Source organism: Musca domestica, unplaced genomic scaffold, assembly GCF_030504385.1.
Source record: "Musca domestica strain aabys unplaced genomic scaffold, Musca_domestica.polishedcontigs.V.1.1 7, whole genome shotgun sequence".
Lineage (NCBI taxonomy): Eukaryota > Metazoa > Arthropoda > Insecta > Diptera > Muscidae > Musca > Musca domestica.
Genome location: NW_026712383.1, coordinates 4842801 through 4856288, shown reverse-complemented (window position 1 = coordinate 4856288; position 13488 = coordinate 4842801). Strand labels below are relative to the sequence as shown.

The 13488-nt window shown below is 34.8% G+C and overlaps 3 protein-coding genes across 14 annotated transcripts in view; 1 reads left to right on the top strand and 2 right to left on the bottom strand.

Moving 5' to 3' along the window:
- The window catches only part of LOC101887707 (sodium/potassium/calcium exchanger Nckx30C), a 315709-nt gene that overhangs the window by 40649 nt on the left and 261572 nt on the right, over positions 1-13488 (bottom strand). The gene's annotated exons all lie outside the window — the stretch shown is intronic.
- On the top strand, positions 6870-8467 carry LOC131800589 (putative nuclease HARBI1). The gene is made up of 3 exons (XM_059129970.1): positions 6870-7180; positions 7234-7909; positions 7974-8467. The coding sequence occupies exons 1-3, from the start codon at positions 7125-7127 to the stop codon at positions 8337-8339; spliced, it is 1098 nt and encodes a 365-aa protein (XP_058985953.1). The 5' UTR covers positions 6870-7124; the 3' UTR covers positions 8340-8467.
- Positions 8781-10134, bottom strand: LOC109614179 (uncharacterized). 2 transcript variants are annotated; one of them, XM_059129971.1, is made up of 3 exons: positions 9776-10134; positions 9581-9706; positions 8781-9359 (listed from the first exon to the last, which is right to left on the bottom strand). In XM_059129971.1, exons 1-3 carry the CDS (start codon positions 10009-10011, stop codon positions 8798-8800), a joined length of 924 nt encoding a protein of 307 aa, XP_058985954.1. In that variant the 5' UTR covers positions 10012-10134; the 3' UTR covers positions 8781-8797. The 2 variants fall into 2 exon arrangements, with proteins under 2 accessions (XP_058985954.1, XP_058985955.1); XM_059129972.1 differs by having other exon boundaries at positions 9581-10134.

Sequence of the window (13488 nt, the reverse complement as noted above, 5' to 3'; positions counted from 1 at the left end):
AAGGAGTGGATCGATGTATCCCATCATCACAACGGATCTTTTGTTAGTGGAAATAATGGGATGTGTGAAATATAAAGAGGACCTGATGCTTGATGGAGTGGACCCATATTGTCTACTTTCACACCTGACCTAGTACTGACGCAAATATTAGGATTTGCAAAGTTGAAGCAAAATCGGATTATTGTTTCTCTTTCTGTGCAAAAAATATTTTTTGAAAATTTCGACCTTTTATGGGGGATGTACCAGAAGGAGTGGACCGATATTTTCCATCTTAACATCAGACCTTGGGTTAATATAAATATTGGGATGTGCAAAATTTCAAGACAATCGGACACTTACATCACATTTTATAACAGTTGTAATTATTCAATGTTTTGACCCTTTGTAGGGGAAGTACTTGATGGATTGGACCGACATTGTTTATTTTCGCACCTGACGTAGCACTGTGGCAAATATTGGGATATGCAAAGTTGGAGCAAAATCGGATTATCTTTTGCCCTTCTGTGCAGAAAATCTATTTTTTTTAAATTTCGATATTTTGTGTGGGAGGTACCAGAGGGAGTGGACGGATAAATTTTATTTTAACACCAAACCAAAATTATTGATGAGTGTAAAATTTGAAGACAATCGGACTCTTACATCACATTTTATAAGAGTTGTAATTATTCAAAATTTTGACCCTTTGTAAGGGAGGTACCTGATGGAGTGGATCGATATTATCCATTTTCCACCTGAAAATATTAGGATTCGCAAAGTTGGAGCAAAATCGGATTGTCATTTCTCTTTCTGTGCAGTAAAACATTTGTTTTTTGTTGAAAATGTCGATCTTTTTTGGAGTAGCTACCAGAATAAGTGAAACGATATTGCCATTCTCCGAACTCGATACAAGTTTGATAATAATATTACGATGTACCAAGTTTTGACCAAATCGGATACTCCCTTCGAGAGTTATCGTGCGCACCTTCCAGCCATACAGACAGACGGAGACACCAAATGTCCTGAAAAGGATTTGGAGGCACGTTTTGGCCATATCAAGTGACTTAAATGAAACATGACACAACAAACAGATACACAGCAGATTATCAAGACCAGTTGTTAACAAAAGATAAACAAATATTGAACAAAACATAAACAACTTTTGACATTTTGTCCAGTTTTGGACATCTGTTGGGGCACCATGTTATTACGCCATGTTCAAACGAACAAAATAACATTTTTTTAATACATCAACTAGATTCTCCATCCCGATCATTATATAAACTTTTGAAGAGAAATAAGTTTAGCCGCATATTCTACTGTCTGAGCTAATAAGATTCTTAAGAAACAGCTTTCTAGGCCGTAATAAATAAATGAGCTCTTAAATTTCTTTCCCATTCTTTTCAGACGAGGAAATTTATAACATTTAACATGACTTGTTGCTATTAATACATTAAATGGTCATAAATCACATTTAGTACAAACAAATACATGTACCTATACAGAATATTATTTTGGTATAAATAAATTAACCACATTTATAAAAAAAATATTTATAATTCAAATGATTACTTTGCGTTGCGGGTTATTGCAACTTATGGCAATTGTGAGTGGAGTGGATATTTGCCGAACAATATGTTGTCAAAATTAGGTTTGGCAATTTATGGAAAAAATATGTATGTTCGTTTTTAGTTCGTTTTTTTGTTATACAAATCTATTGTTAATAAATATAATGAATACAAATCACGAATGCTGATAGGTATTTTGGTTTCTGGTTATTTTTTTTTTTGCTTCCTCTCAAGGCTGTTGGAGGAACATTGTTAGGACATTATTGTGTCCATAAGTCAACCATGTCACGAATATGGCTGCCTAACCCAGCTACGAAAACAAGGTGGGCAGCAGGCAACCATTTAATCGCAACAACGAAAATCAAAAGCAAAAAAGAAAAAAAAAAACAGGATACACTAATAGTTTCATGGTATATTTAAATCATGGAGCAAAGATGGAAGGTAAAAAAAACGGTAGGAAAAAGAAACTAGATGACATCCTGTGGCATTTTTCCTTTGCTTGTAGCAAACGTGATCAATTTTTGGTCATAAGGCATCTCATCAATATTCTTAATGTTCATTTAAGCGGTAAAACCTTTGAAAATAGTTTTTTGCTTCCGCTCTAAATTGCGGTTTCGTGTCAATGGTGCCACGATGCAGTGGAATGAAGACGTGGCCAAAAAACTAGTTTCTAAGCATAGACAAACTATATAAATTATGGCATAAGAACTGGTATGAAGTTATAAGAAAGATAATGAAAAAAAAATCAAAGATATTAAATGTTTTTGCTTTAGACCCTACACCCCAAGGTGGTCGGGGTATTATGTCTTTGTGAATTTGCGTCTATCCATGTATTTTTGTAAAAAAAAGTAGAGGTTGCATTTATTGTCCCATCCAGATGAAATTTTACACAAGTCATTTGTTTGGCACAAGGACGAACCCTATTGAAATTGGAGATAATCGGTCAAAATTTAGATATAGCTTACATATAAAAATTCGTCCGATTTGCCATTTATTGTGCACCAAACATATAATAGGTGTGTCTGGTTACTTTTCCAGCAGGAATTGTCCAGCAACTTCTTTCTGAGAGAAAAGATAGTTTTATTCTCTTTTGCAAGGAAAATGCGAAAAGTAAACAGACGGTATTCCTGCTTGCAACTAATCAGCTGATTTGTCAAAACAAACCAATTTGTCCCCCATAAGGAGAATTAAAACAAAGGAAGCAATACTAATTTTACAGGTTTTTGAAATAAAAATGTTGGAAATAGTCTTTTATTTTCTTATTACATATTAACATTTATGTTTTTCACATTTTGTAAAGTTGTTCTCCAAAAACTATTAGTCTTGCTAATTCCAAAAAAATATTTTCAAATTGAAAGCACAAAAATAAATAAACAAACAATAGAAAACATCTGATTGAATGTCGATAAATGAGAAGAAGAAGAGTTGCAAGTGATTGCAAGAAGAAATTTGTCCAGCAAGAATTTGCAAACTCTCACTGAAAGAACTGTCAAGATTTCTCTCTCCAACAGCTCTCTTTTGCAGAACTTTTGGGTTAACAGACGACTTCCAGTACAAATTTGTAACGATTGTTACAAATTTTAGGGTAACCAGACACACCTAATATTAACCCAAATCCGATGGAATTTGGCACTTACGACCAAATTGAACCTAGAAAAAAGTATGTCAAATTTAGTAGAAATCGGTTCAGATATAGCTATAGCTCCCATATACAGGGTGAGATAAAAAAACTGCAACCAATTTTAGACTGCTGCCATATCTTAACCACTCGTCCGACAACTGTTAAAACTATTCCAGTGACAGTTAATTATAATACTTACAAGCGTACAAAATTATTTGGGTGAGAAATTTCCAGAAAAAAAGTTATTCGTGGTGGAATTCAAGCGTGATAGTGTGATTTCTCTATATTTGGCTGGAGAACCACAAGTGGCTATCGTAAGGCACTGCAGTATTTAAATGTGAATAAATCTTTTGTGGCTCGTAGCATCGCTCGTTACCGTGCTGCTGGTAGCGTAGCCCAACGTCAAGGGTGTGGACGGAAGAGAACAGCAACATCAGCAGAAATGGTTCGAAAAGTAAAGAAGCAAGCGTAGCAGTGGCATAAAAATGGTTCGTGAGCTTAACATATCGCAATATTCCATTCGGCAAATATTGAAAAATGAGCTCGGGGTAAAGCCATTGAAATTCCAAAAAGTGCAAGAACTTACACCGCAACAGAAAGAAAATAGACTCAAAAGAGCTAAAGAGTTCCTTCGCTTGGCTGAAAGGAGTGAACTGCCGAATTTGGTTTTCTCCGATGAGAAAACATTCGTTGTCCAGCAGTTTGTAAACAAACAAAATGATCATGTTTACTTGCCAAAGAGATCAGCTGAAAATGTGCACCTTCAGATGGCAATGAGAATTCAAGCGCCGGCTATGGTGATGGTGTGGGCCGCCATAACAGCCGATGGTCGCTCTCCACTCGTATTAATCGACCGTGGCATCAGAATAAATGTCGAATATTATCGCGAAAATATTTTGGAGGGTGTATCAAAGCCTTGGGTAAGCAAACATTTTGGCTGCAGACCTTGGACATTCCAACAGAACTCAGCACTATCGCACTCAGCAAGAATGGTTACAAAATCAGGTTCCTCGCTTCATTTCCAGCGCACAATGGTCACCAAAATCTCCGGATACCAATCCGTTGGACTATTGTGTCTGGAGTATTTTGGAAAGGAAGGTTGGCAGTAAAAAAATACCAAAGTGTCGATCACCTCAAGAAAGCGCTTCACCAGGAATGGGCAAAAATACCGCAGAGCAACATTCGGGCAGCGTGTGATGGTTTCATTGGCCGTTTGAAGGCCATAATTCGTGCCAAAGGTGACCAATTCGAACAAATCTAAACTTATTCTAAAATTTGGTGCCATTTCCGACATTTTTTGCTTTCATTCAATGATATTTAAAAAAATGTAAAAACTATGGCGTTGTAAATACGGCTTTCAGTTAGTTTGTAAAGACGGCCTTCTTGTCTTTAAAACTGCCTTCCTGTCACCCATAACCTATAAAAATCATTACCATAAAAATCATACAAAATATAAATTTAATAACCTTAACCATGGACAATACTGAATCCATCTTCCTCTGTATGTCTGTCCGTCTGCTACAATTTGTTTAAGAAAAATTTTAATTTTTTTTCGTTCTCTTGTTTGTCGTAATATTTCCTTGCGATTGATAAGTTCCCCAACGATAAAAACAAAAAGAAAACCTCCCAAGACCCTTTCAGTGAATAAATTATGCACAAAAAATAATGTAGGAAACCACATTTCTATAGCCTGGTAAAATCAACGGAAATACGTTAAAGGAAATACACATGTATACTGGCATATGTACATATGTATTGCTTATGCATATGTTGACGACAGTTTGGAGATTTAAAAGTATTTTGAAAATCCCCAACAGAAAGTACTCATACGACCCAAGTGGTGGTGGTGGTGGTGAATACATGAACTACATAACGAAGGATGAGACCCCGTATCAATAATGACAGTGATAATGACAACGACCATGGTGGCGGGGCTATGCCAATGACGCTGATGTTGACGACAATAATTATAATGATGAGGGAAATAAGGATTTGCGATAATGATGATTATCGTTGTCGTCATCATTGCCACAATCATGGTAATGAAAATTGTAATTATCATTGATGCAAAAATAACAACAACAACGACGGCGGCAGCAGCAGCGACGACGACAATCTTCAATAACACAAGGTAGTTTATGCTCTTCAAATCCACAACCAACCTTCCTCTTTCACATGAATGCATTCGCTTATTGTGGACTTAACCCACAACCGTAAGCCGATTAAAAGTTCCCAAACATATACACAGCTATACATATTTATTTCAATTTGATCCACGACGAAAAGAGGAGGAGGAGGAGGAGAAGGAGAAGAAGAGGGGGAGAAGACGTAAATCTAGTTTGAAATTTTCTGTTAGCATCAATTCAATTGATATCAAAATTCAATGTTATTATTTATTATTAATTGGAGGATATTGATGATGACGACAAAGAATAAGAGAGAGGGGGGGCAGGACGGGTGCAGGGGAAGTGAAGATATTTTAATTGATTTTATATTTAATTTGCAAGATTTTGTTTATTAATTATTCTGTGTAGGATTAGGGAGAGAAGAAAGCTTTTAGGGAATGCTATCCATTCAGAAAGAGAGAGAGAGAGAGAGAGAGAGAACATGTTAGGCTACCTCCCACATCTCTTTTTTCGGTGTATGAAAAAAAGAGATGTGGGATGTGTATCATTAGTAAACATTCACATAGCAAACACTATTTAATCACTTACTATTTTAAAGCAAATATTGGACGAAACTTACTTTGCGGATAAAATTGGAGATCAGACGTCTAGGCGAATTTTATTTTTGTAAATATATTAATAAGAATAAAGAGCAAACCCCTGTTTTGCAATAGAATTGAATTATAACCAGTATGGATCTCATTCATGGTAGAAGAATATAGGTAGACGCATTGACACAGCTGCTGGGACAATGAAATGTCAAACCAATTTTGGAATTGAAAATGAAAATTATTTAAATTTGTAAAAATTGATTAAAATCACGAATTATAATAACCTTCGAATGACGTCGTATAAAAAAAACATATAAAAATCTACTTGTATTTGAAAAAGCATTTAAATTTATTTTGCATATCAATGCTCCCAAGTATTGATGCATCTACCTGTATTCTTCTGCCATGATCTCATTACACTATACAGCCCTATTTCCATGAATAGCTATAATAAAAGATACTAATACCATGTTCTCATTGGCTTTTTAACTATATTGTTTACTCTCAAAATTGCGTTCACGGACTAATGCTTTCATAAGACACTATTTGTAGTTCATTGTAGCTTTGATTCTTAAATTTGAAAGAGATTTCAACAAAAATACATGAAATACGCACTGATTGCCTTTGTAGAACCTTTTGTCAAAACCCAATATATATGTTGCCTATCCGTACTTTTTAAGGATAAAACTAGTAAAAGAGAAAATTGCATCATTCACTTTGCACTGAAAATACGGGAAGGGATAAATAGTTAAGTGCATAAATTAGATAAGAATTCTTCAAAATTAAAATTTTGAAGCTGGCAACCATGCTACTATTTTTTACTTGGCCAAATTCATCTCGTATCAACTAAAATATTATCAATTGTTTTTGCCGGCAGATTTATACTGGGGGTGGGGCTTGAGTTATGGCTGGGGCCTTGGGTTATGATTATTCAAACTGTTGACCCTTTATGGGGGAGGTTCCGAGGCTGTTGTCCAATATTGACCAGGGGGTCAATTCTGGTTCTATGAAAATATGAAATGAAAAAATTATTTTGAATTTCGTTTTCATAACAACTTTTCATAATTCGTTTTCATAAAAACATATTTTCCGATTCTGATTCATTTTGTGAAAACAATGTTTCAATTCCGTGTCGCAATGAAACTTTTGTAACTATGTTATTGAAATAATTGTAAAGTTGACGTTCATATGTTAACAGGAAAAAAATAATATTGTCGTAAAATCAAACAATATACGATAAAAAATGTCAAGTTCCATTATATTATATTATATATCGCAAAGACATAGAATAGAACAAAGGTTAGTACAATTATCTAAAAAAGTTAACATGAAATAAATATAAAATTGTTTAGGAACTCGCTTCGAATTCTTAGACGCAGTGTTCGGGATCACCACAATCCATTTGAAATAGCCACAGAGGAGAGCTTTTTTGAGTTGTATAGGATGCCGAAGCATTTGTGTTTGGAACTCATCGAAGAATTGAAGCCATTTTTGCCGAAATCAAGAAGAGTCCATGCAATTCCATGCCATCTAATAGTACTAAGTTCATTACGTTTTTTTGCTACTGGTAGCTTTCAACGAAGTGTAGGACAAGATAATTTATCCGCTTTATCTCAAACATCCGTAAGCAGATGTGTAACTATGGTTGCTAAAGCTTTGAACAATATTTCACACAATTATATAATATTTCCCAAACAAGAAGATTTCCCAGGACTTAAAATAAAGTTTATGGAGAAATATCAATTTCCAGGGATTATAGGAGTAATTGACGGCACTCATATTAAAATATCTGCTCCAAGGCGTGAAATTGAGCATATATATTACTGTCGAAAAGGAGGACATTCAAAGAATGTGATGATTATATGCGATTCAAATTATATTATTTTGGCAGCTAACGCACGATTTGGTGGTACAGCACATGATTCTTATGTTTGGAGAAGTTCCCAAGCTTGCAGAAGACTGGAAGATTTATATACTGGAGGAGAACGTAATTATTGGCTTTTAGGAGATAGTGGTTACCCATTGCAGGTAAAATATACGAACGTATTATGTGTAGAGATAATAAAGTGTATTCGTTTAATTTACCAAATAGCCGTGGTTGATGACTCCTATACTTTCAACGTGCAATACATCCGAAGAGCGCTATAACATCGCGCACAAATCGACACGAGCTTTAGTAGAAAGATGTATTGGTATACTAAAATCAAGATTTCGATGCTTATCAAAAGAAAGGACACTTTACTATAGTCCACCAAAAGCAGGTCTGATAATAAACGCCTGTTTGGTCCTGCATAATTTTTTAGTTCGGAAAAAGATACCGCATCCGGAAATAATATCAGAGGAAATGAATGACAATGGGGAACAAACAAATGCGACTGCGGATATTTCATGCCGAAATATATCAAGTATTGCAAAAAGGCAACGTTCCGAGATAGTTGAAAACGTATTTGCTCAATAGATAAGAATAGATTGAAAAATCAATACAATCATTAAAAAAACAAGTGAAAAAGCAGTTGAATACCGTTCACCATTTGGAAAGAATTTAAAAATTCTCAAAAAAAAAAAAAACAAAAAACTAAATAAAAAGGCAAAATCCGTTACAAAATTTTTTAAAATCTTAAAAATACTATACGAAGACTTGGATCTAAAATTCTGTCTGTACCTATAACGAAGTGTGGGCTTTACCTATACGTGGGCCTACATAACAAATATTCAATATCAAAAGTCCTGCAGACCAAACACACATTTGAATAAAATTGTATCAATCTACTTCAATTCGTTTGGACGCTAGGGTGATTTCCACGGACAGACAACTTTTATCCACACCTTGCTGATTTGTGTCAAGCTCGTTTCCAAAACAGTTTAAGAATAATCGACATCATTTTTAGTAATGGCTAGAATTTATTTATTATTATGTCAGTAGCCATTATTATTACAAGGTAGAACTTGAATGACTTCCTGTATTTTTTTTAAAAAATCCACTTTTGCTTGTGTATCAGCCTTAATCGCTTCTGTTTGCTCCTTTATAGCTTCAATCTCCCTTTCCTTTAGAGTATTAGACTTTCTCATAGCTTCCACTTTCTCTTCTTCTATTTTAAACAATATTTCAAATTGTGATTCATCAGGATATAAAGCAACCTTCCGTTTTTCTTTCCTTGGTCTTTTTCCTCCCAATTTAATTGTAAATGTGGAATTTTCTCCAGTTTCAAGATCTTCATCCAACTCTACAATTTGGTCATCAAGTATCTCCACCATATCTTCCTGATAGCAAATATCTGATGAGTTATTTTCCACATGTACTCCGGGACTACATAGGAACCCCATCTCCTGAGTTTTATCCCCATCAACCGCTTCTATTTTGGTAATATTTATAATCCTCTGTTCTACTTCAGATAGTTGCTTGATTTTTTTTGGTCCATTAATTCCACTTTTTTGTTCGTCTCTTTTCATCAAAAGGTATTTGGAGCGTGTATGTTGCCTATACGAATGGAAAAAATTGCATAGATAAACGCATGTACAATGACAAACATTGGTTGGTATTAAAATACGTAAAAGCATATCGAGCGATTCCATTTCCATTCTCCGGATCGTTAGATCCATTCTCCCAATTTTGCTCCTCTACAAATAATAATACTTATAATATTCTTCCAAAAAATCTTACTACTATTTTTAATATTCTACAATTAAAATAAGTCATACCTCAAATCACTCCAATATTTTCTCCACTTGGCACCATCCTTCATAGTCCCTCCAATAGCATTCAAGCATTCCGCCAATTCCTTCCATTTTTCTTCTCTATATTTTGCACCATCAACAGTACAAAATCTTCAATATACGTATATTTTTATTTTGTAAAGAAACATGATTTTTTTGTAAAATTTTAAATTGTCTTACTTGTCATTCGCCAAATCGACGTTTTCCTCAAGGAAATTTATTAAAAATTCCTTTTGTTCTTCTGAGGCTCTTTTACCACGGACCGATTTTTCCATTTTCATAAAGAAAATTTGTATGAAAAAATATTTTTCAACTGAAAACTTTTTTGATTCAATTTTCATGATTGCATAGAATCGGAATAGCTTACTTTGTGAAAATGTGAAAACACTAGTTTCACTTTCTATCGTTCCTTTCATATGAAAACATTAAAACATATGTTTTTATGTTTTCATAGAACTCGAATCAGTATTTGTATGAAACGGTGAAAAAACTTTTCATTTTACGTTTTCATAGAACCAGAATTGACCCCCAGGACTGAAAAAAAATATTACAACGGGCCAAATATGGAATATACCGACTATTTCCTATACTTTATATGAAATATGTGCAAATATTTGGAAAATGTGGAAATATGCGCAAGGTAACACACATAGCGGACCGAAGTATTTCATTTTCGTACTTCATCAAATACATATAAAAATATTGGTATGTGCAAAATTTGAAAGAAATCGAACATCTATATCCAATTTTATGCGAAGTCATGAATTTCGATAAACCAGATATTCATAACAGATTTCTGATTGAGAGAAATATTTAGATATAGTAAGTTGTAAAGAATCCCCGACTTGTTTCGCAAGTTATGATATATATAAGTATTGGAAATTGTGACCCTTTATGGGTGAGGTACCAGGAGGGGTTGGCAGATATATATTATCTTCACAACAGATCTTACAGGTACAAAAGGAGTAGACCGATATATCCCAATTTCACCCCAGACCTTGAGTTTACAAAAATATTGTGATGTGTGTAATTTGAAGAGAACCGAATGCTTACTTCGGATTTTATGATCGTTTTGGTTATTCAAAACTTTGACCCTTTGTGGAGGAGGTACCAGAAGGAATGGTCTGATCTTATCACCTTTATAACAGATTTTGTGTTTATGGAAAATTTCCGAACTGAATCGGATGTTAATTTCGTGTTTTATGAGAGTCATGAATATTTAAAATGTTGACCCTTTGTGGGGGAGGTACCAGAAGTAGTAGACCGATATATTCCATCTTCACATCAGACCTTGGTTTAATAAAAATGTTGTGATGTGTGTTATATTGAAGACGATCGGACTCTTACATAACATTTTATAAGAGTTATAATTATTCAAAATATTGTCCCTTTGTGGGGGAGTTACTTGATGGAGTGGACCGATATTGTCCATCTCCGAACTCGATCTAAGTTTGATAACAATATTACGATGTACCAAGTTTGGATCAAACCGGATAATTCCTTCTAGATTTATCGCGCAAATCAGATAGACAGGCGGACGGACATAGCTAAATCGACTCCAAATGTCCTGAAACGGATTTGGACCTAGGGTCTAAAACCGTTGTTTCGATAAGGCACGTTTTGGCCGTATCAAATGATATATACGCTCTCTAGCCATATGGCTAAGGGTATAAAAAGTAGTAAAAGTTAACACCATATTTGTGGGTGCTCTCTTCATTTTGCCGGCAAGATGTTCACGTAAAAAATTGTGAAGGTAGTACAATATAGTACTATATTGCAGTTTCAGGAACACAACTATAGATGGGTAGGTATTTCCCTACATTAATTGCATTTGTTGTCTAGTTAGGTACTTTGACAAGTGTGTTGTGGTTTAGAACCTAAAGATGGTGGTAAGACTTTCCGTTAATTGGGCAAAATATAGGTTTGAATCCTAGCCGGGCTCATGCTGAAAATATTTTATCATATCCATTATGTTTGTCGTATTAGATACTAGAACTTTTCTCAGTAGCAGTATCATCGACTATGAGAGTGAGAGAGAGTGAAAGAGAGTTCGAATAGGAAATTCGTTAATTTAGAGCTTGACAAAAAAGGTTTTTTTCCGGAATCTGTTTTAAACCAAATGAAGTTCTAACAGAAGGCTTTTTGACATTTGACCACTCTTTATCGTTATGCTGAAAATTGAATTTCATTTTTCTTAAATTGAAAGAATTACCAATAATTCCCCCTTCCAATCCTCTTTTTTTGCGAACTTCTCCACTCAATTTATTCATTCCATTATTTAATTTTCATTAAAAAAATTAATTAACATTTATCAATTTCCTTTCTCGTACACACACACACACACACTCAAACATATGCATTGCACGTGTTTCCTTACACGTTTCGGCATAACATTTATCGTTTCCCATCTGTCGTTGCTTTTTGACGACAGAAGACGAATTCTTTATGTCCTCCGTTGGACGTTTTCTTTTCTTTGTTAAGCTTTTAATTTAATTTTTATTTTTTAAACAAACACAACGAAATGGACAGGAGATATAAAATATGTATGTACACATGTACAATGTACACACACACATGTGTGATGGACTTAATTTTGTAGAATAGGGTGGTTGGAAAAACTGCCACAAAGTCTAACGTCATAATTTTTACTTTTTTTTAAATTTTAGTGAATGAAAGCAAAAAATGTCGGAAATTGCATCGAATTTTAGAATGAGTTTAGATTTGTTCGAATTGGTCACTATTGGCATGAATTAAGGCCTTCAAATGGCCAATGAAACCGTCACACGCTGCCCGAATGTTGCTCTGTGGTATTTTGACCTATTCCCGGGTTATCGACACTCTGGTGTTTTTAGTGCCAATCTTGCTTTCCAAAGTACTCCAGACACAATAGTCCAACGGATTGGTATCCGGAGATTTTTGTGGCCATTGTGCCATGGAAATGAAGCGAGGAACCTCATTTTGTAACCATACTTGGATGGCGCGTGCTGAGTGCGATGGCTCGGCCAAAATGTTTGCGTTCATAAGGCTTTAATACGCCCTCCAGAATATTTTCACTATAATATTCGGCATTTATTCTGATGCCACGGTAGAATAATACGAGCAGAGAGCAACAATCGGCTGTTATGGCGGCCCACACCATTACCATGGCGCTTGAGTTCTGGTGGCCAACCGAAGGTGTACATTTTCAGCTGACCTCTTTGGCAAGTAAACACGATCATTTTGTTTGTTTACAAACTGCTGGCTAACGAATGTTTTATCAGTCGGACGAGTGGTTTAGAAATTACAGAAGTCTGAAATGTGTTGAAGTTTTTTTCACCTAACCCTGTATATCTTCTTTCAATTCCTCCCATGTTCTGCATTACACCCCAATATCCTCTGTCAAGAAAACAATAATGTGAATGCCATTAAGAGTTCGTGAGAGTGTTTGTGCTTGATTGCCAGATGTGCTAATATGTATTCTGAAAAGAATTTATCTTAAATTTAATATCAATCTCGACATCACATCGCACGTACATTCATTCAAGGAGATCGACAGACAGGATAGCTGACATGAAGGACAGACAAAACACTTTTTTTGTTTGCAATTCGTTTTCATCAAAAGAACTTGATAGATAGATTTCAACACATTGTCATTTTAAGAATGGACCATCCGCAGCAGCATGGTGACCCCTTTTACTTGTAAGAATCACATACCAACACACTTATATAATATATATGTAACTTTTATATTTTTATATACTATATATAAAAAAAAAACTCTATTGGTTTCCTGATATTTCATCAGCTTTATGCGGGTACTGATAGAAATAAATTCTGCACACAGTGGCATGCGGACAATATACTCATATTGGCCAGAGAGATGGGGAGCAAAGTAGAAATTGTCATCTTTGTAA

Bases quoted from the DNA above. Each gene is read 5' to 3' on its own strand.
- LOC131800589 (XM_059129970.1), top strand. From the start codon at position 7,125: ATGTCAAGTTCCATTATATTATATTATATATCGCAAAGACATAGAATA. The intron at 7,181-7,233 runs GTTAGTACAATT...AAAATTGTTTAG, and splicing joins AGACATAGAATAGAACAAAG to GAACTCGCTTCGAATTCTTA. The intron at 7,910-7,973 runs GTAAAATATACG...TTTACCAAATAG, and splicing joins ATAGTGGTTACCCATTGCAG to CCGTGGTTGATGACTCCTAT.
- LOC109614179 (XM_059129971.1), bottom strand. From the start codon at position 10,011: ATGAAAGGAACGATAGAAAGTGAAACTAGTGTTTTCACATTTTCACAA. The intron at 9,707-9,775 runs GTAAGACAATTT...CGTATATTGAAG, and splicing joins GTCGATTTGGCGAATGACAA to ATTTTGTACTGTTGATGGTG. The intron at 9,360-9,580 runs GTATGACTTATT...CCATTCGTATAG, and splicing joins AAATATTGGAGTGATTTGAG to GCAACATACACGCTCCAAAT.